This window comes from Mauremys mutica, chromosome 3 (genome assembly GCF_020497125.1).
Source record: "Mauremys mutica isolate MM-2020 ecotype Southern chromosome 3, ASM2049712v1, whole genome shotgun sequence".
NCBI lineage: Eukaryota > Metazoa > Chordata > Testudines > Geoemydidae > Mauremys > Mauremys mutica.
Genome location: NC_059074.1, coordinates 89635892 through 89657619, shown reverse-complemented (window position 1 = coordinate 89657619; position 21728 = coordinate 89635892). Strand labels below are relative to the sequence as shown.

At 43.9% G+C, this 21728-nt stretch overlaps 1 protein-coding gene across 2 annotated transcripts; it reads left to right on the top strand.

The window, feature by feature from the left end:
- The first annotated feature begins 1568 nt into the window (after nt 1–1568).
- Nucleotides 1569–21437, top strand: LOC123365917 (amine sulfotransferase-like). Of its 2 annotated transcripts, none has more exons than XM_045008950.1 (7): nt 1569–1659; nt 7097–7270; nt 7638–7846; nt 9811–9937; nt 11023–11114; nt 15646–15826; nt 21193–21437. In XM_045008950.1, exons 2-7 carry the CDS (start codon nt 7129–7131, stop codon nt 21315–21317), a joined length of 876 nt encoding a protein of 291 aa, XP_044864885.1. In that variant the 5' UTR covers nt 1569–1659; nt 7097–7128; the 3' UTR covers nt 21318–21437. The 2 variants fall into 2 exon arrangements, with proteins under 2 accessions (XP_044864885.1, XP_044864884.1); XM_045008949.1 differs by having other exon boundaries at nt 11020–11114.
- The last annotated feature ends 291 nt before the right edge of the window (nt 21438–21728 follow it).

The window sequence follows — 21728 nt, the reverse complement described above, 5'->3', positions numbered from 1 at the left end:
AAAGCAGTGGATGTGTTATTCCTTGACTTTAGCAAAGCTTTTGATATGGTCTCCCACAGTATTCTTGCCAGCAAGTTAAAGAAGTATGGGCTGGACAAATGGACTATAAGGTGAATAGAAAGCTGGCTAGATCGTCGGGCTCAACGGGTAGTGATCAATGGCTCCATGTCTAGTTGGCAGCTGGTTTCAAGCGGAGTGCCCCAAAGGTCGGTCCTGGGGCCAGTTTTGTTCAATATCTTCATTAATGATCTGGAGGATGGCGTGGACTGCACCCTCAGCAAGTTTGCAGATGACACTAAACTGGGGGGAGTGGTAGATATACTGGAGGGTAGGGATAGGTTACAGAGGGACCTAGACAAATTAGAAGCTTGGGCCAAAAGAAACCTGATGAGGTTCAACAAGGACAAGTGCAGAGTCCTGCACTTAGGACGGAAGAATCCCATGCACTGTTACAGACTAGGGACCGAATGGCTAGGCAGCAGTTCTGCAGAAAAGGACCTAGGGGTTACAGTGGATGAGAAACTGGATATGAGTCAACAGGAGGCCCTTGTTGCCAAGAAGGCTAATGGCATTTTGAGCTGTATAAGTAGGGGCATTGCCAGCAGATCGAGGGACATGATCATTCCCCTCTATTCGACATTGGTGAGGTCTCATCTGGAGTACTGTGTCCAGTTTTGGGCCCCACACTACAAGAAAGAGGTGGAAAAATTGGAAAGAGTCCAGCGGAGGGCAACAAAAATGATTAGGGAGCTAGAGCACATGACTTATGAGGAGAGGCTGAGGGAACTAGGATTGTTTAATCTGCAGAAGAGAATAATGAGGGGGGATTTGATCGCTGATTTCAACTACCTGAAAGGGGGTTCCAGAGAGGATGGATTTAGACTATTCTCAGTGGTACCTGATGACAGAACAAGGAGTAATGGTCTCAAGTTGCAGAGAGGGAGGTTTATGTTGGATATTAGGAAAAACTTTTTCACTAGGAGGTTGGTGAAGCACTGGAATGGGTTACCTAGGGAGGTGGTGGAATCTCCTTCCTTAGAAGTTTTTAAGGTCAGGCTTGACAAAGCCCTGGCTTGGATGATTTGGTTGGGAATTGGTCCTGCTTTGAGCAGGGGGTTGGACCAGATGACCTCCTGAGCTCCCTTCCAACCCTGATATTCTATGATTCTATGAAAGTAAGTGGACATATTTTCAAATCTATAAGATTATGAATAGATAATTTTCACATAGTTCATCAGGGACAAAAAGCACAAATAGTTTTTCCTCCTTCCATTTCACCTGATTCTGCTGTTATGAAAAAGTTGGAGTGAAAGTGAAAACTACTATGCTATCATTTGAACAGTTGACTGTTGAGTTATTTAATTCAGACATACTCAGGAAATTGGTGTCATATTATTTTTTTTTCAGACATTTTGAACTCTTTTCACATTTCTAAGAACTACCCTGCTTGGTAATCTTTCACTAGTGGTCAGCCTTCAGGTCAAAGTTTGGAAGAGATCAAAAGAAAAAAACACACCCCCATAAAACTCCAATCAGGTTGCACACCAGCTATAAAGAAAGTATTTTCCTGTTTCTAGGAGTGAATATCAGTCTTGTTTATTCAAGTGGAAGGCAGGAGTGTGGGCTTGTGTCTTGGACAGCAGAAATAGCACAGAGAAGGTAAATATTATTTTATTATTTAACATTACTAAAACATATCCATCAGTAAATCTGTGAATGAATTAAATATTTTATAAACTTCCACAGTGAACTGTATGCCGTGGAAATATTTTCCATCACTGTTCTTTGGCAATAAGCTGAGTGGCATGGGAATCTGATCCTGAAATGCTTTTTTGTGTGTGTGTGGTTATCCAACAAAGAAGTCACAACAACAGTGTGTGTTAAAGAGTTCAATGTAATTTAAGCCATCATTTGTTTTACAATATCAGCATGATGATGGAGCTTTTAACTGGTAGTTGATAGTTCCTGCTGTGTCAGCAGAGGTGGATGGAAAAGTTAAGGGAGAAACAGGTTTGTGTACAAGTACAACTGTTGCACCTGGCTGGCCTAATGTCATTCTACACATCACTGCTGGAATTTGATATTTGTAAAAAGGTTATAACTCCTGTACTCCTGCATATGAGTGACCACCCTAGACCAGCCCTTGTGCAGTGTCCATCAAGCTGAAAACTTCTGTAGAGCTTGTAGTGCAGCCTGAAGGGTAAAAGGAAGTTGAAATTTTTTAAGTTGGGGAAAAAAATAATGCAAATAAAATAAAATTAGCAAGGGGGCTGATTGCATTCAGAAAGCAGGAAGGGGGGAATCTTCAAGGTGATTGCAGCGCTGCTGGGTGACAGCATATCATTATAAGTTATTTTCTAATTTATGTAGTAGAATGAGGTTTGTTTTATCTTATGACCCAACTATTTTATCACATGGTGCTTTTCCACAGACACATCTAACTGTAAAAAAACAAACAAACACATTATTCCTCAATCTGATTTAAAAGCTCCAGGGAGATTAGCAGATTCACTGGGCAAAACAAAAAACATAGTATCAAATTGAACATTTTGATCATTTTTGGGGTTCTCAAGAGAGAGGATTCAGCTGAGAAGGGGCTGCCAGAGATCAATTAGGATCAGCTGATTCCAATTAAGGGCTGCCTGAGACCTTTTAAAACCCTCTCCTGTTGGGCTAAGGGAGGGAGAGTGCATGTGTGCACTCACACTCTCCTCCTCCTGAGTAGCAGTAGGGGACCAAGCCTCGGGGGGCTGTATTCCCTCCCATAAGAGAGAAAAACAAGCCCTAAAACATGGGCTGAGAGAAGGACAGACTGGCTGTCCCTGTGCAGCCAAGAGGGACTGTTTTACCCCAAGCCCATCTCACCAGAGCTAAAAACAGCTGCGGCTTGTGAGACTGAGAAGGTGCCTTGCCACAATGGTCTCTGAGGACTAGCAGCTCTTTGCACTGAATGTACACATCTGCCACTTGCCCATAGGGAAGGTAATCATACATGTTGCCCCGGTTGCAATAAACTAGGTAGCCCCAACTCTGTTGCTGGGCTTCTGCCTGCATTTTCTTTTTACTCCTGCAGCTCGTGCCTTTGTTGTTGTTTTGTTTTTATCAGGGGGTGGTTTTTGGATTAAGTTTAAGGAATGTTACATGTATGTAGCCCCTACAATGCTCCCCTTCACAACTCCCTTACAAAATCCCTGTGGTCGCTTAGGAATGGGCTTTTTAAAGCCTGGTCTTTCTGAGTAGCCCTGCCCCAGCCTGTCCCTGAGTTGGGCTTTACTCTTAATTAACCTTGGCCCTCCCTCTCACAGATGACACCAGGTAACCTAATCGACTTCTCAGCCCCCATCAACTCTATCAGGGCTGGTGTGGGGTGCACACCCCATTCCAAAGTCATACAGGAGATACCTTGTTTTTCTCACTGGATGGTGAGAAGGGACACAACTCTTCTCCTGGTTGGACATTTCAACTCTTTGACAGAAGTACAGTCACTTTCTAATTGGGCTGCATCAGCTTTGCCAAGAAGAAGGTCACTCCATCCAACAGCAAATGTATAAAATACCCTGTGGTGTTCAACTTGTTGCTCCTTGAAGCTGAAACATCTGGATGAGAGAGATTGTGAGCAGGACTGTCATCTCCTGGCCAGTGACTGCACCTCCTGCTTGGTAACAACTAAGGGCATGACTACACTACAAACTTACATTGATATACAGCCACTGCAGTAATTGCTGCATTTTTTTTTATGTCCACTCTACCCTCCTTCTGTCTGTGGGGCATGTCCTTACCAGGAGGGCTTGCAGTAACTTAAGAGGGGCAGTGTGGAGGTCTGAGAACACCAGGCTCTCAGCTCCAGAGGGAACTCCCTGCTGGGAACCCGTCTGCAACTCTGGTTCCCGGATCCCCACTCTGAGGCCAGCTGCTTACCGGGCTTCGGGCTCTGAGCCCAGCTGCTGACTAGAATCCTTGCTCCTCGCTGGCTGCCATCTGGGGAACAGGGAGCTGGGAGCCCAGGCAGGAGGGAACCGAGGGGCCAGACAGCAGCTGGGCTCCCAGTGGGGAGTCAGGAGCCTGGGTGGTAGCCTGGTTGGGAGGTGGGAGCCAGGGGGCAGCTGGTCTCCTAGCAGGGACCCCTGGTGGCAGCCTGGCCCAGTGTGGGAAGCCCAGGTGACAGCTGGGCTCCAGCTGGAGCCCCACACCTGCCGTGGGTTGACAGCCTAAGCTGTGAGCTGGGCACTGGATTTACAGCAAGGAGCCTATCAGCCTTTCTTGTCAAAGCTGTGAAATTGACAAGAATAACAGCCAGACGCTGGGGTGGAGTTATTATGTCAGTGTAGTAGGATACTTACACTGGTGGAAGCAAGGCTGTAGTCTGTACACTGACATAATTAGTTTGACATAAGCTCATAGGCGCAGGGCCGGTGAAAGGATGTTTTGTGCCCTATGCAAAACTTCCACCTTGTGCCCTCCCCAAGCCCTGCAGCAGCTTCCCGCCCCCTTCCACCTTGAGGCTCCGCCCCTCCCCCGGCCCAGGGAGCCGTGTGGCAGCTCCGGACCCCAGCTCACCTCTGCTCCACCTCCTCCTCAAGCACGCCGTCGCCGCTCCACTTCTCCCGCCTCCCAGGCTTGCGGCACCAATCAGCTTGGGGGAAGGGGTGGAGTGGGGGCCTACCCCCACCCCCCCGGAACTAAGGATGTCAGCGCCTCTGCATAAGCTGCCTGACATGGACCTAACTCTGAGTGTAGGCCAGGCCCAGGGGTGAAAGTAAGGCAGTACGGGGCGATACGGCGTACCAGTAAAAAGTGGCCATCAGTCTGTACCCAGCGTTGCCACAGCAAAGGACCCGTGGCAGCACTTTAATGTCATTGTGCCTTTTGGCCCACCCCTGCAGCCACTGACGGGGAGAAGTGAAAGGAGCAGCTGCCCAGGCTAGCAATTTAAAAGAGCCCAGGGCTCCTTTAAATTGCCACTGGAGCCCCAGTGGACACTGGCCAGGCAACGCTGGTTGGGGGTTGCAGACCCTCCCAGCCCTGCCCCTTCTGCCCAAGGGTCCTCCCCTCCCAAAGTCATGTCACTGAACTCACATTGTGGGGAGGGATAGCTCAGTGGTTTGAACATTGGCCTGCTAAACCTAGGGTTGTGAGTTCAATCCTTGAGGGGGCCACATACAGACCTGGGGCAAAAATCAGTACTTGGTCCTGCTAGTGAAGGCAGGGGGCTAGACTCAATGACCTTTCAAGATCCCTTCCGGTTCTAGGAGATTGGTATATTTCAAAACAAAAAAAAACATTGAACTCAATCTTTGAGGGGGCCATTTAGGGATCTGGGGCAAAAATCTGTCTGAAGATTAGTCCTGCTTTGAGCAGGGGGTTGTACTAGATGACCTCCTGAGGTCCCTTCCAACCCTGATATTCTATGAATTACTCTTTTTGAGCCTTGTATGTTGTCTAATGACACTAACAAGGGCTTTTCCCCCCACATACTTACTCTTCTTTGTTAGTTGTATACCACCAAAAAAAAGTCTATTATTGGAAAACCTTAAAGAGAGAGACCTGGGTATCAATTCATTTAATTTGATAAACTACATGGAGATTTCTTAAAAGCTGTTCCAACTCAAATACTGTAACAGACATACAAGGTGAAATCCTCTAGAAGGTTATTTTAATCCACTTTGTCACCGTTGGGGATCACATCACACCAGTAATGTGTTGGATGGAAACTTCTATTTTCATCGTCTTTGGGGAACATGAAGTTTTTCACTTGCTATGGCCCAGGCAGTACAAGGAAGTCCCCCAGGCTACTGCTCAAGTGGGTCCACAGTCCTGGATCATCTAGACTTAAGGAACTAAACTCAGCAGCAGCTGTTTCTTCTGCCTCCACCACACTCTTCTCTGATCTACACTTTTCTTTAGGGATATGCATGGTTACATCCATTTGAGATGGATGCTGCAGTAGCTGCCAGTCACCTGCACTCTGACTAACTGGAAGATCAGGCATCTCCTCAACACTCACATTCTCACTGGGGCATGAACTTTTCACCATGAACTTTTGTGTCTATGTATCTCAGGAGAGCTCCTTCCTGCTTAGATAGAAAACCTTCTGGACTTGCTTTCTTTTTCTGAATGCTGCCCCAGAGGGGCATTTTCTTCTTTCACTCATGACTGCTGTTCTGTGCCAGCTATAGTGGCTTTCAACACTCAACTGAAGGAGACAAATAAGCAGGCTGGTAGCAGGGCCTGAGTGAGGGAAGATATCAGCATTTTAAGGGCTTAACTGGCTCCTACTATTTCAGCTGACTGCCTGTTCTCCTCAAGTGGTTTCAGGGAAGCAGCAGGAAACAGGAAGCTTCCTGAGTAGCTGGTGTTAATCAGTCCAGGCTCCTAGGGGTGCTAGAGAGCTACATAAGAGGCTCCTCCTCCTCTTTATCCCTGCAGCTCCTGCTGCTTTCTATTATTCCCTCTCACCTTTTCAGTGACACATATGTGGCATGATGTCACTGATTTACAAGTGAAGAACCTTCTAAAATATTGTGGCCAAAAATAAAATTATCAAAGAAAACTCTTGAAAGGAAATAAACCTCCTCTACCTCCCTCCTATTTTGCTGAACTTATGTTACTAGACAAGAGGGACTGGGAGAAATATATTAAACAGGAAATAGGAAAGAGGGAATCAGAAATAATATTATGCGGCCAACGGAATATCAGCTACAAAATTAATTGGAATGCAGCCTCATTACTCTGGTTGTGCACAAGGACTAAGTCATAGCTCATGGAATGCACTGGACTTTGTGGTGAGCTCCTTGAGTAGCTCTGAGTTTAAGTGCCCATTTACATGGATTCTGTGAAGTTAGAAAATTCATTAAAGCAATATTGGTGCCTGACAATACCAGACACTTGTACAAGTAAATAACTCAAAGCCAATGTATTACACAGCACTTTTAACTGCAAAAGATATTCTGTTCTCATGCCAGTCCCTAAAAGTGGCATTTCTACACTGTCATTCAGTTTGCTGGTTTTGTTAACATATATTTTCCTAAAATTTTTGTCCTGAGGATAGATAATACCAAAATAAAAATTATATAAAATAATGTTTTCTAACCTGCAGATTCTTGACATAGGAGTGAAACTGAGTTAACAATGGAGCCATCAGAAGAATTTTTGTTCAAACATAAAGGATTTTATTTTGTGCCAAACATTGTTACACGTGAATACATAGATTCACTGGAGGATTTTGAAATCAGAGACAGTGATGTATTTGTTGTTACTTATCCAAAATCAGGTAAGGGGTAATAGGATCCCATATTTTAAATAGCCCCCAAAATCGGGACATCTGGTCACCCATAGTAATCACCGTTTCCATGGGGAACCTGAATACACTAGGTAAAAACATTTGAAGATTTAGTTATTGACCAGCACATAGATAGATATGGGTTTTTTAAAACTAAAATGTACAAAAGTATAATGCTGTTTGGATTCCCATCCCTGCTGCATTAATGGACTCCCTTTAAGACCAATTTTTGGACTTCAATTATAATGTGAAATGAGACACAGTTTTGAAGAGATTGTGATTATGGCACATTATTACATGACATTACAAATAAAATTAGCATCAAAGCTGTTTCAGATAAGGCTATTTTCTTTCCCAGGAACTGTGTGGACTCAGAATATTTTGAGCTTGATTTATCATGAAGGCCATCGAGATGGAACAGAAAATATGGAAATAATAGACAGAGTCCCATGGCTGGAATATAACATACATAATATGGATTATGTCCGTCGTCCATCACCTCGTCTCTTTGCTACTAACCTGCCGTACTATTTAGTTCCAAGAGATCTGAAGAACAGGAGAGCAAAAGTCGGTGATACTATTTTTACAATTTAATTAACATTACCCAGGAAAACTGGTAGCTTTCACCAATAAATCAGTCTAAATCCTCAGGGCCAGACTGTCTGTCCTCCCCACAACAACCCTTCCAAAAGCAAATCTCCCCTGCATGGGGATGGGGCTCACTTCCTCCATTCCATGTCCCTAGACCCAGCCAAAGAGAGGAAAACCAGTTCAATCAAGACCTCAGAACTTCAGTGTCCTGTTTCAGTGGAGATCCCATTTTTCATGGAACTGCTGTGCTTGGTCTCTGGGCCAAGAAATGGAACTGCTTCTGCCTCATCCTGACAGCTCCCTCTAAAAGGGGCATTAGTGATGGGTTATGATCATTGCAGTCTGTGTGTTATATTGTAAATTACAGTGTTTTTGTTGTGGTGATGTATGTAGCTATGTAACTGTACGCTCTTATGTTATCCATGTTTTATGTCTCCTGTATCTTTAAACATCAGGAAACTTCTTGCTAAGGATAGGGGTGTGGACTGTGGCAGATGCAGCTCAGGAGGAAGGATCTCCAGGGTCAGGGATTCCCACTGAGCTGTCTCTCATGGAGATGGCTGCCCTGCCCTGCTGTGTTGCTTTCCCTAATCTAAATGGAGAGTCATTCACACCGAAGGTGTGCAGTGCTGGCCTGTGAGAATTGCCTTGTGGGAGCGATGCCAATCTCTTACATCGCTACCTGGATCTCTCCTGAAAGGTGGCATGTGCTGTGCACCCACTTCCCCAGGAGACTCCCTTCACAGTCACCCTTGCAGCTTCCTTATCTCTGTTGCAGTAACACCTATGATACAATGAGCAGATGCATGGTGCAGAGCTTGCACCACATGAGCTCCATCAGTACAACCTCTCAATCCATAGGAACCTTCCTCTTGTTTTGCTTTATAGCTCACCCCATATCCCATGCAGAAAGAGTCCTTAAAGTTACAGGGACAGTAAAAGTAAATGGAACAACAACATCTCCTAAGCTGCACATAGCACAATTTTAACTACAGAGATTAGAAAATCTTGTATTGCTTCTGTATAGTTTACAGGGCTCATGTAGATTTTCACAATTTTAAGACCATGTTGATGGTGTAGGGAGTTTTTCTCTTCCTGGCTTCTGGCTGGCTGTTCTTAGTGTGCACCACCATATGCCTTAGCTGTCTGTGTGGTTTTCCTGAAATACTCAGCTCCAAATTGTTGGAGAAATTGATTGAGGTGTGCAGCAATGCACGTTAGCATTACTTTTTAAACACTGTATCCACTAAAATTCTCTAAAAATATCTCTAGCTGCAATTTTTTTTGAAAGAGCAAGAAATTCATGCTTACTAGGATTCTAGTCGAATGATATGTTTTTCACTGAAATACTTTATCAATATACCAAACTACACACAAATAAATATCTGTTGCTGACTTAACAGTGTTTGTATTTAAAAGGAACTCAAAATCAAATCAATTTATTAAAGTTTAAATTCTTTTTAGATAGTACACCTGCAACTGCACTCCCTGTTAATTTTTGTGTGGTTTATTATCACATTTCCCATGATTTTTTAAAATGTTTTTGCTCCTCTCTTGGTGTGTGAAAGACCCATATAAAAATTAGAAAAAACTTGAAAACCTGATTCTAAGTACTCATGTTCCTTACCTTACAGCAGTGAGTAATTCCATTGAAATCAATGGTACTATCACTTGTACAGTACACATGTGCATGAGGGTCTTTAGAATTAAGAAAGTGCAATAGTGCCACTGAATGTACAGAAAATGCTGGCAAAGACACACAAAAAATCCCATGCATTTAAATCAGGATAAACTATTTACTAAAGTACTTATTCTAACCCTTTTCAGATATAATGATTTTAGCATTACTTGCATCAGTAGCAATTGTATCAAACCACCAATTTTTAGGTTAATTGTGTCCCTTTAATATATCTGAGACTGTCACTCTTTTTACCTTGCAGGTTATTTATGTAGCCAGAAACCCGAAGGATGTTGCAGTTTCCTATTTTCATTTTTCCAGCCTTTCAGTCCTACTTGAGACAATACCAGATTTTAATACTTTTCTGGAGAGGTTTTTAGCTGGGAAAGGTAAGGTTTCATTTACTGCTAAAAAGCTAAGCCCTGCTCACTGACCACTGTGGACTGGAACCCGGAGTAGAGGGTGGGCCTGGGTTCCCCCCAAACCTCCCAACTCCGATCAAACACAGGAGGAATTGACCTGGACTGTGGCTTCTACCAGAGGGGATGGTCTCTGGGCTGTTTCCCAACCCACAGGGTGAATCTGTGAGGCGAGCAAATCCGCCAATAAGCACAGGACCCACCAAGGTAGAGGAGGAACTTTGTCACAGTACCTACAATGGGGAACAATCCAGCAGAGAAAGGTATAATACAATTCAATGGCTGGCAGTTGAAGCAAGATAAATTTAGACGGGAAATGAGGCATAAATGTTTAACCGTGAGAGTAATTAACCACTGTAACAATTTACGAAGGGTAATGGTAGATTCTCGATCAATGACAATTTTTAAATCAAGATTGGATGTTATTCTAAAAGATATGTTTAGGAGTTATTTGGGGGAAGTTTTATGGCCTGCCTTATACAGGAAGTCAGAGTAGATGACCACAGTGGTCCCTTCTGTCCAGAGAATCTATTAATCTATGAATCTATCAATTTAATTCTATGTTTGTGATCACTAATCCATCAAAAGTAATGGAAAATATTATCTATAAGTAAATAATCCAGGACATAAAAGTGCAAATATGTTGTGCTGGGTGCAAGAACCATTCTATGGTGCCAGTGGATTCTAGAGGTAACAGTACAATGTGTATTAGTTCTCATGTAACGGTCTGTCTGTCTGTTTGTGGAAAAAACAAAACTTGTCCTCAGATCCCTAGATTAGAAGGTGGACTTGGCTTGGCCTTTATCTCATGTTAAAGGTGAAAGATAATCCAGGATAAGGCTGTGAATAAAAACAGGAACTGGAACAAAATCTCTGTGAGCCCAAATATCATCCCAACAGAAGAGGGAAGAGAAGCTGAAAAAAGGAAGTTTGCTCCATTGATTCTGCAGCCGTGCTTGTGAGAGTATTAGGATGCAAAAATGTCAATAACTGAATGGTTTTTCTGTTTGAGATCCTTAACATTTATTTCTATCATTTTTCTCCTTAATAAGTAGCGGCTGGCTTCTGGCTGGATCACATCAGAGGCTGGTCCACCCACAGGGATGACTTCAATATTCTCTTCCTTACCTATGAGGAGATGAAGAAGGTGAGACCAGTCAATCACTTTATATCTGAAAGAAACAGTAAATAAAATGCCTCAATTTTTCAGTCTAATTTTTCCACCCTTTCTCACATTGAGCTGTTCTTTACTCTGTGAAGAGTCTCGCTCATTTCACAGAGTAAGGTACATTGCTCTCATTGATTTCAATGTGAGTTCTGGAAAAAGTACTTCCCAGTATGAGTAAGGGTGGCAGAATCAGAACCGTAGGGTGAGATGTTCAGAAGCACCAAAGTAAGTTAGCCGCTTAACTCCCATGGACATTCAATAGCACATAGGAGCCTAATTCACTTAGTCACCAAAGGTGCCATTTGCTTCCTAGTGAAGAATATCTGCTGGATGTGAGTACAGTTAGAAAAGATAATAATCTTGCTTTACTTCGTTTCTTTTCCTGAATAGCAGGATGGCAGCTACACAACTCATCCCACGAGGCATCCTAAAGGGAAAGGAGAAGTTTGGTTACATTTTAGAACTTCTCAAACTGCTTTTAGAACTGAAGATCTCCTTGTAATTTTTTGTGAAAAATGATATTTTATTGCACTGTCTATTCAAAACTAGGTTTTTAATAAATAAAATATATTAATAACTGTTAGAGAGCTTATTCCTTTACTCTCCCACTTCCCTGGACCTTCTTGCATGAACAGAGAGCAACAATACCCGAAGTTCGAAGGTGCAAACAATTTGATGTTTATTGGGGTGAACTTCCAGCAAGCTTAAATCCAAGTTCCTTTTTCCTTATTTTCAAATCCCAATTTACTTCCTATTTGCCCCTAATTTATATAGTAATATTCTTAGCTATACCTTGACCAATCATCTACTAAAATTTACCTAACCAATCCTAACATACTGTAATATGATTAGCTAAGCAATTCTATCCTACCACTTTAATTAGTTTACAACCAGCAAAATTAATTATACAGCAGACAGAAACAATCACAGAACCAGACAGAGACCATGCAAACAAACATAGCAAAGTAGGAACTATAATGACAAAACAATACAGAAGTGAGGATTTTACAACCACATCTGTACAGACATAAGGGTTTTCCAGCTGTGTTTTATTGATAAGTTCTTACCAGACAGCAATCTATCAAACTAAAATTTCTTTTACATTTTCTAGGCTCTTTCCTTTCTCTGGGGGTGATAGATTGGATCGCCATCCTAACAGCCCCAGATTGCCTTATTTCAATATGACTAATTTGGAATGTAAGGATGTGACCGCGCGCTTCCCAGTTTATGGCTGCCTCTTAGCCAAAGGCATTGGCCTAAGAACAGGGCCTCAGACTGTCACAGTGAGAGAAGGCCCTTACACAGATTCTTTCTTTTATACTTCTATAACTAGCTAATGATAAACATATACCTAAATTCTTAAAGTATAGGCCTTTACAGACAGGCTTGAATATCTATATCCTAAAACTCTACCCCTTTTTTCCTTTTGGGATTTTTCTGCCCAGGTATTTCTGGAAAAGCACAGAACATATGGCGACACACTTTTTGATAGGCCCAGGCATTAAGGTGGAAGGTGTTGATGCTTTATTTGTTTTACTGCCCCTTGTGCAGTACCGTGCTCTGCCCCATGTTTTGTACAGCTATCCCACACCTATTTTAATTAGCGTTTTAGACTTTTTATTATAGTGGGCCCGAGAAGGTTGGGTTTGGGTTGTTTAGTACACTGAGCGGGAGGGTTTGCTACATTACTTATAGGTTATATTTAGTGGCTGTTTGCTAGGGGGTTGTGCCCCCCTTGATTGTTTTTATATGCAACACACACAAATACAGTTAACAATACACCAGCTGCTATGATAATTTACAGCAACACTGAGAGTTCTGACCACTGCAGTATGCTCCAGCACTTTGGCCACCACCAAAATCACTGGTTTTTCTTTTTTGATAGAGTTAACATTTTCTCAGTGACATTTTGTAGTGTGTATTGTAAGTGTGTCCAACTGTTGGCGCTTACAGCGCGTTGCTTTTATAATTTTTCTGTACTTATGTTTATACTGTGTGTTTGTTGAATATTTACAGTGAAATTTGCTATTGTTTAAACCAATTTAACTACTTGGTACGGCATGGGGTAATGGGTGCTGGTTTGATTGTTTACAACGATTTAAGTTTAATGATTCATTGGTGCACCATAGTTTAGGTGGCAGCGTATAGAAGTTTATAATTTGATTATATACTGAAAGGATTTTGCCTTCTAGTGTTATATTGCAGGATGGCATACATTCCCAACAGAATACACCGTACCCCATATACAAATGCCCCCTCTTTGCAATAGGCCATTTATTTTGCTTCCTCATAGTTAAAGGAGTGGGGCATATATAATATTTTATATACAACTGCTTAATGTGATGACAGTTTAAATTACCTCATTCCACCCACCCCGCTGCCTATTTCCTAGTGGCTCCCAATGTGCTCCTCCTTTCCTAGTTACTTCCATATGGGTTAAGGGGCCCGCCTTAATTGCATTTTCTTTCCATGGTATTATAGGAACAATTACTCAAGAACTTTTTTTTACAGTGGGGGATGTTATTTTTTAGGTAGATGGGTATGTTTTTGCAATTGTGGAGAAATATAGGCTAGCCTTTTGATTTAATACTGAAGGCCATTGTTTTGACCAAGCTTTTTTATAATATTTATTAACATTACTAACTGAGCATTTTGAATACCTACACACATTTTTTCCCATGTTAGTTTTTTGAAGCCATCCCCCACCCGTGTTACCAGGTCCCCTGCCCAATGTGTTAACTGCAAGTTTACCTTTAATGCTGTTCTTCATCCTGTGGCAACTGCTGATAGTTGCTGATAGTTGCTGTACCATTAATTTCTTTATTTGGCTTACTAATTGTTTGGTTACCCACTTATTCCCCAGATTTTATGTACCCAGCATAGTGTTTTCCGCTGCCCACAATTCCCTTTTTATTGAAAACTAGGTTTTTAGTAAATAAAATATTTAATAATTATTTTGATGTTTTCAATAAAGATACCTGTGTGAACTCTTTGAAAAGTACAGAACTCTTCAAAATTCCAATTTTGGTTAGAAACTAGTTTTTCACTTTTCTACCAGCTCAGCTAGCTTTTGACTCCTTAACAACTTCACCTAGCTTAGCAGAAGTCAGGTTTAGACTACTTTCAGTGTCCGTACATGGGTTTGTTCTGGTTCAGCTAAATCCATTTTAAACTGATTTTAGTCACACTTTATAAATGAGGTCTGGTGTATCTGAGTGCACCTCTTAGCTAAATAGGTAGCGATGCAGCAGCATCCTCTCAGCTGACTTCTGCAGGAAGCATGTTGATAGTAGCAGCAAGGCTTATTAACAAAGCGAGGAAAGACCCTTCCCATTAAGAGGTCCAACTCCTGATATATATATTCATAGATTCCAACGCCAGAAGAGACCATTGTGATCATCTTGTCTGACCTCCTGTATAACACTGACCGCAGAACTTCCCCAAAATAATTTCTAGAGTAGATCTTTTAGAAAAATATCCAATCTTGATTTAAAAATTGACAGTGATGGAGAATCCACCATGACCCCCTGGCATATTGTTCCAATGGTTAATTACCCTCCAATGTTAAAAATGTAAACCTTATTTCCAGTATGAATTTGTTTAGCTTCAACTTCCAGCCCTGGGATTGTGTTATATTTTGATTTGCTAGACTGAAGAGCCCATTAATAAATATTTGTTCCCCGTGTAGGTAATTATAGACTGTAATCAAGTCACCTCTTAACCTTCTCTTTGTTAAATTAAATAAGAACATAAGAACAGCCATACTGGCTCAGACCAAAGATCCATCTAGCCCAGTGTCCTGTCTTCCAACAGTGGCCAATGCCAGCTGTCCCAGAGGGAATGAACAGAACAGGTAATCATCAAGTAATCCATTCCCAGCTTCTGGCAAACAGAGGCTAGGGACACCATCCCTGTCCATCCTGACTAATAGCCATTGATACACTGAGCTCTTTGAGTCTGTCACTGTAAGGCATGTTTTCTAATGCTTTAATCATTCTTGTGACTATTCACTGAATCCTCTTCAGCTTATCAACATCCTTCTTGAATTGTGGACTCCAGAAAAGGATACAACAGGGTCCTTCTGCTTCCAAAATAGGTTGCGACAGACAGACCAAAATACAGTTAGCCAGAAAATTATGACAACCTTTGTATTAAATGGTGCTAGCAGTTGTAATCACAATCACAGAAATGAGCCTTTCTCTCCTGATTAGGCCATGAGGATGGGTTGGCTAATGGTGAAGGAATTTGCAGTGGCTTAACTTGCTACTCACCTGTCAGTTTTTAATGCTGCTGTAGCCTCTTACAGTGAATTTAAACCTAGCTTATGAAGTAGTGTAGTAAGACTTAAGGTCCCAAATAAGAAGTCACCTTTATTCTTTAATGCTATATCCCTGTGCTCAATTTCCCTTTATTTAAGTATTCCATTATCTTTCACTCTATCATTTATTTATTTAGTTCTTTTATTTTTCTAATTCGGGAAACCGTTACTTTGAAATAATGTTCATTTCAGGATCTCAGAGGCGCTGTGCTGAAAATCTGCAAATTCTTAGGAAAGCAGCTAAATGAAAAAGAGCTGGACACTGTTGTGGAAAAGGCTACATTTGATCAAATGAAAACTGATCCCAGGGCAAACTACGAGTCCATGCAAGGCAATCTCCTGGAACGAGGCAAAGGACATTTTCTTCGCAAAGGTAAGGCAGAAGCAGCCAAAGCTAATAAATATTTAATCCTGCAGATCGTGGCATAGGATGTGTTGACACTAGCTGCCTAGGACTTCCAATCACAACTTTCCATCCCCAGGAAACAGTTGGTTTTGGGGCACTAAGACTGCTGAGTGAGGCTGTATTGCTGTGTAACAAAACACCAGACACCATGTCTCACAGATTAAGAGAGAGCTGCACTACTTTTCTCAATGCAATATCTTAAATGTATTGCATTGAGCAAAGTAGTGCAGCTTTTTTTTGACCTGTGAGAAAAAAGTGTCAATATTTTTAAAAAATGAAAATGTTCAAAAAGCTCTATTGGAGGGTAACATCAGGACTGGCTCTACTTTTTTGCTGCCCCAAGCGGCGAAGCAAAAAAAAAAAAAAGAAAATGGCCACAGCAGTGCCGCCAAAGAAGGAAAAATGAAAAAGCTGCCGCCGAACTGCCACCAAGGAAGAAAAAAAATAATAAGCTGCCACCCCAAGAACGGACAGAGTGCCGCCCCTTCTTTTTTGCCGCCTCAGGCACCTGCTTCCGTAGCTGGTGACTAGAGCCTGCCTTGGGTAACATTCATTTTGTATCACTTGTAAAAGGGAAGGTCGTCTTCAAGAAATTAAAATGTGAACATTAGAGAAAACTAAAAGCATTTCTGTTTAGTGCTTCTGAGAAACTTCACACATGCTGGGCATCGGAAATGATTTTGTCTCTACAGCCTCCAGGGGTTATTTAGAGCATGAAATTAGCCAAAGAAATAAAATCTAAGGGACTATTCTTGTGGCTGAGAGGAGAGAGGTATTTTTCATGATATAGTCCTTATATGGGAGAGTTGTGAATAGATGTCAGGGGTTTGTGGTCTTCTGATACTGCTGAACAGGGCCGGATTAACTTTTTGTGGGCCCGGAGCCAGACATATTTGTAGGCCCCCATGTAATCGTTGTTATGGGTCCCTTCCGAGTGAGGGCCTGATATGGCAATGCCATTGGTGCCATGGTATACCTGGTACTGAATCTCAGAGACATTTTTTATTTTGATCACGCATCTCTGCAAAACTATGTGTATTGCCATACACAGCTTTCTCAGACCCCAGTTTCTCTCACTGAGCTGTACCCATGTGGGTTTACTAGTGTCCACAGTGAGCAGAACTTTCATAAAGAACAGGGAAACTCCCCACAGATTTATCTCCTTCCTAATTCAGAGGAAGCCATGTCTCCAATACCTCCTTATTTCACCAGTCACTGTACATGGCCCTGGCCTCAGCTCAATAAAGTTCCACAGCCAGCAGATGCCTGATCAGTTCTAACAAATCCCTTCCCCAGCACCCTTCCTGCCATTTGAGCAAGCCACTTGCAAACACCATTTCCCCAACCCTGGCTCAGTGAGCACTTAGCCCCTGGGAACCTGAAAGTCACCAGCCTTCTTTCTCCCTCTGCTCCCATCTACATTCTATTCCACTATGTGGTCACCACCACCTCTCCCCAGGCTTGTTTCCCTTCTATCTTGGATGTGATCTCCAGCCAGCAGGTCCTATTCTCCCCCTGCAAGTCTGACCTGCTTCTTCTTTCCCTGCTTCTCTTGACATTCCTTTCCTACTGCTGACCTCTGTTCCTTGAGGTTAACTCCAGTTTATCTCCTCCTAGCTCTAATGGCCCCCCGTAGTCAGAGAGGCACCTGTTGCTTCTCTGGCTCCAGCCATGGGACCAATTGCCAGAGGCCAGCCTTAGACAGCTGCACCAACTAGCTGCAGGAGGGGTGGCAATTCCAAGGCTGAGCATGCCTGAACCTTGCAACAGCAGCACTAGGGACTCTGTCTCAATCCTCAACTCTGGCCCTAGGCAGCTGCAGACTCTGCAGTAAAATGCTTCCCTACTGCAGGCCATGGCTTTAAGTACCTGAGATGCCCATCACCTGCAGCAGGGGCCCCCAATTCCCATGCACCCCTCAGCCAACACATAATCATACAGAAGGTGCAACCTGGATGATTTTAGAGGCTGGGATGCCAGGAGGTTCCCCATCCCTGTGCAGCAGCTCTGCAACAAGCTCTCACTGCCCCCCTCTGCTGTGGGACCGGGACCCTATGAAGACAGTGGAGTTACCCTGTGTATAACTAGTTCCACCCAAAGCCTGCTGAAGTCAGTGGGAGTCTTTTCAGTGTCGTTAATGGGCTGTGTATAGAAGCAAAGGACTCCATTCTAGACTCTAGGAGCACAGTGCATCCTAAAACTATGCTGCACTGGTTTACTATTGTAAACAGGCGGGTCTGATATTACCTAGTGAATAATCAACACCTTTTTCAGCACTTAACTTTTTCTGAGAGACGTCCCACCCAGTTACTAAATGTAAACCTGCTTAGCTTACAAGGGCTGAAACTATCAGGTGGTATGGTTACAAAAGCAAGGCACTTCAGAATTCAGCAGGAATTTTCGATGTGCACAGAATGCAGGACTAGTTCCCGCACGATTACAGAACTGCAGTAAAGTTCTGTTTGTGTGATTGGAAGATATCTGGATCTATACTATAAGACTGTCCCACATCCAGGGCAGGTGCAACCATTTAGGCGACCTAGGCGGTCGCCTAGGGCGCTGGCATTTGGGCGGCACCATTTTCTTCGGCAGCAACCGCGGTGCCTGGATCTTCGGCCGCCCCGGTAGCCGCCGGCATTTAGGCGGAGGGAGCTGAGGCAGGGGAGCATGGGGAGGGCTGCCTGCAGCAAGTAAGGGAGGGGGAGCGGCACGCAGGAACTCCCCGCCCCAGCTCACCCCTGCCCCACCTCCTCCCCGAGCACTAGGCGCCGCAAGCCTGGGAGGCGGGAGAAGTGACGCGGCCATTGTGTGCTCAGGGAGGAGGTGAGGCAGGGGTGAGCTGCTTCACTTCTCCCACCTCCCAGGCTTGCGGCGCCAATCAGCTTAGGAGATGCGGGAGAAGTGAAGCAGCCACGGGGTGCTCGTGCGCGGAGCAGGGGTGAGCTTCATGGTGCTTCAGGGTGAAGGATGGGCGTGGGGAGCTGCCACAAGGGGGGCGCCTCAGGGCGGAGGAGGGGAGCTGCCGCGGGGGCGGGGACACAGGGGGGAGGAAGGAGCACGGGGGGGAGGAGGGTGCAAGGTGGAAGTTTTGCCTAGGGCGCGAAACATCCTTGCACCGGCCCTGCCCACATCAGGAGGAAAAGTTATTTTGTTCTACTCTTAGGCTATGTCTACACCCTAAGAGTAGAAAAACGTTAAAGTGCTCCCAGCACTATCTACACTGCTACTTTACAGTGCTGAAACTTGCATCGCTCTGGGGTGTGTTTTTTCACACCCTGGAATGAAGAAAATTTCAGCGCTGTAAGTGGCAATGTAGACAAGGCCTTAGTTCCTGTGGGGAACTTGCCAGTGCAAAATTTACTATCATTTTCTTTCTAAACAAACAAAACTAAAAGAAAAATTACAACAACCCGTAATGGTTATTGAAAATAGCAATGCCAGTCCGAGTTAGAGTTGGAAAGAGTTTATCTGGTTGCTCAAAAACTTTAAAAAGTTACTTAATTTTATCCTACGTTTTCTACAGCAAATTAGAGTGGATCAGCATTTGGTTTGGGAGAAATGAAATAATAGAGAGCAGCCCAAATTGAACTTGAGCATGCCTGAACTTTGAGAGTGTTCAGATCTGGAAGGCAGGTTCTAGATTCCCTTTCTGAATATCACATAAATCTAGAAAGGAAAAGCCAATTTCTGCTTCCGTGACTCAGATCCTCCTATGTGCCTGGTACTGTACTTAAAGCTGCCGAGATCCTCTAGTAGAGCCTTCCCTCCCTTACCTATCCTTTTAACATCTCCTGGCAGGGGGCGGGAGATGGGGAGTTTCCATATACCTCCCTTGTAAGGCTTCAGATAGAGGTGCACTGTCCATTCATTCCACCCAGTTCCTTCTTTGAGGGCTGCCAGCAAAGTCATCCCTAATCCAGTCTGGGGAAGTCTTCTGAGGGTGACAGCTGGGCCAAAGCCTTCTACTCTTTGTGCATATATGTTCCCCATTCACAGTACTACCCCCTTCTAGCAGCCAGCTCCCCATTCACAGCAACCCCAATGTGCATTGCGTTTCACCAGCCCTGGCAGCTTCCCTGCTCCCTTTCCTGTTGATAGCTGCCAACTGAATGTTGGGAAATTTAGTTCCTTCCCTGCTCCAGGGCTGGCTCTCCAGGTAGGGAGCTGGCCAAGGAACTACTGCTCCCAGGGTCCCTTGGGCTCTCGGCTCCCGGGCTAGATCCCTATGCCTGCGGGCAGAAGGTGAGAGCTGGAGTGTTGTTGCCTGTCTCTGGGTGTGGCGCAGGTATCAGGGTCCTGGTATGGTGTATCATATTCCCGGGGAGGGGAGCTGTCTGTCTGTCTGCCTGCCCCAGGGGCTAGCCAGGCCTGAAGAGGGTGAGGGTAGGTGTTCTCTGGGGCTGGAGGCTGGGCGCTGTGGTAAACAGGATGCTGCTCCTCGCTCTCGGAGCCCCTCACAGCACTATGGAAGGGGAGGAAGCAGGTGTTATGGGCCCCTTCTGAGCATGGGCCTGGTGCCAGGGAGCCACTGGCACCATGGTAAACCCGGTACTGCTGCTGAATAGAAGGGTGACCCAGCTAGACGGTGGTGGGCACTGTGGTATGGAAAAGGTAGAAAACCACTGCCTACAGTTTAGTACAGCATTGTCTGAAAAGAATGTTCAGAGAAGCTCATATTTCTCTTAACAGTAACTATTTCCTGTTGCCAATTTTTCTTCTAAAATTTGCAACAAAATAAATTAGTACAGGAAGATGATAACTGAGATGTATAAAACCACTGGTTCCTAAAGCAGAATTAGTGACATTGTCTAGAAATACTGGGTCAAATTAGTTACACTGCAGACAAAGTTAGACCGAGAATAAAATTGGGCCATTATGATTTTCCCCAGGGACACAGCTGTATTCCACAAACAGACTCACAGTTTTTGCCAGTGGCATGTGTTTTATCACAGGGGCAGCACTCTCTGATAAGGCTACTGACATCTGTAACATGCAAGTCACATCACTAAAACATTTGCCCAGCTAATCAAATGGACACCAATGGGTACATTTCTAGTGCCGTGAAGGATAGATGAGATGTACAACTCGAATTTACAAAACAGGAGGGTGTTTTTTACTGTAGTTTGCCCACACCTTCAGGACTGGAAATGTACCACCAAAGCCCTAGAGAACTACGTTCTGGGGAGATGAGAGAGGAAGGAATGGAGGAGAAAAAGAACTGCACCCAACTAGCAGCATTCACAGCCTCTTACCTGCACAAGCAATATTCAAATGATAATAAAATGTCCAAGTGGCAGCAGAGCATCTAATGACCAATTCCTCTCCTGCCCCAGGGACCGTTGGAGACTGGAAGAACACAATGACTGTGGCACAGAGCGAAAGGTTTGACAATATTTTTAAGGAGAAAATGAAAGACCTGTCTTCCACGTTCAACTGGGATACTAATGACGACATATAGGCTGGTTTCCAGGTGGAAAGAGGTGAAAGTGCGCTAAAGAGAATGAAAGTATGTGTTTGTCTCCAGTGTTCATAAAAATTCATCATTCTGTGCAAATTAAAGATTTTAAACATGCAAAAATGTTTACTTCTTACATGTATTTGCACATCACCACAGTACCCCAGTTCTAAGCTATGAAAAGGTCTGACATACTGTCATGTTCTGGGGTGCAGTCCAGGCCAGTCAGGGGTTGTGTCCCCACATGTCCTATAAACCTGGGTGTCTTAACTGCCCTGAGGCTGTGGCTGAAAGCCTGGACACCAACAGCCAGCAGACAAACATGCAGTATCCTGAGTGTCTGCTATGCAGACCTGGTTCAGTGCTCTGACCCAGCTGCCTGCCTGTGACACAACAGCCCCACTCTAGTCTCGG

Bases quoted from the DNA above. Each gene is read 5' to 3' on its own strand.
- LOC123365917 (XM_045008949.1), top strand. From the start codon at position 7,129: ATGGAGCCATCAGAAGAATTTTTGTTCAAACATAAAGGATTTTATTTT. The intron at 9,938-11,019 runs GTAAGGTTTCAT...CTCCTTAATAAG, and splicing joins GAGGTTTTTAGCTGGGAAAG to TAGCGGCTGGCTTCTGGCTG. The intron at 11,115-15,645 runs GTGAGACCAGTC...TGTTCATTTCAG, and splicing joins CCTATGAGGAGATGAAGAAG to GATCTCAGAGGCGCTGTGCT.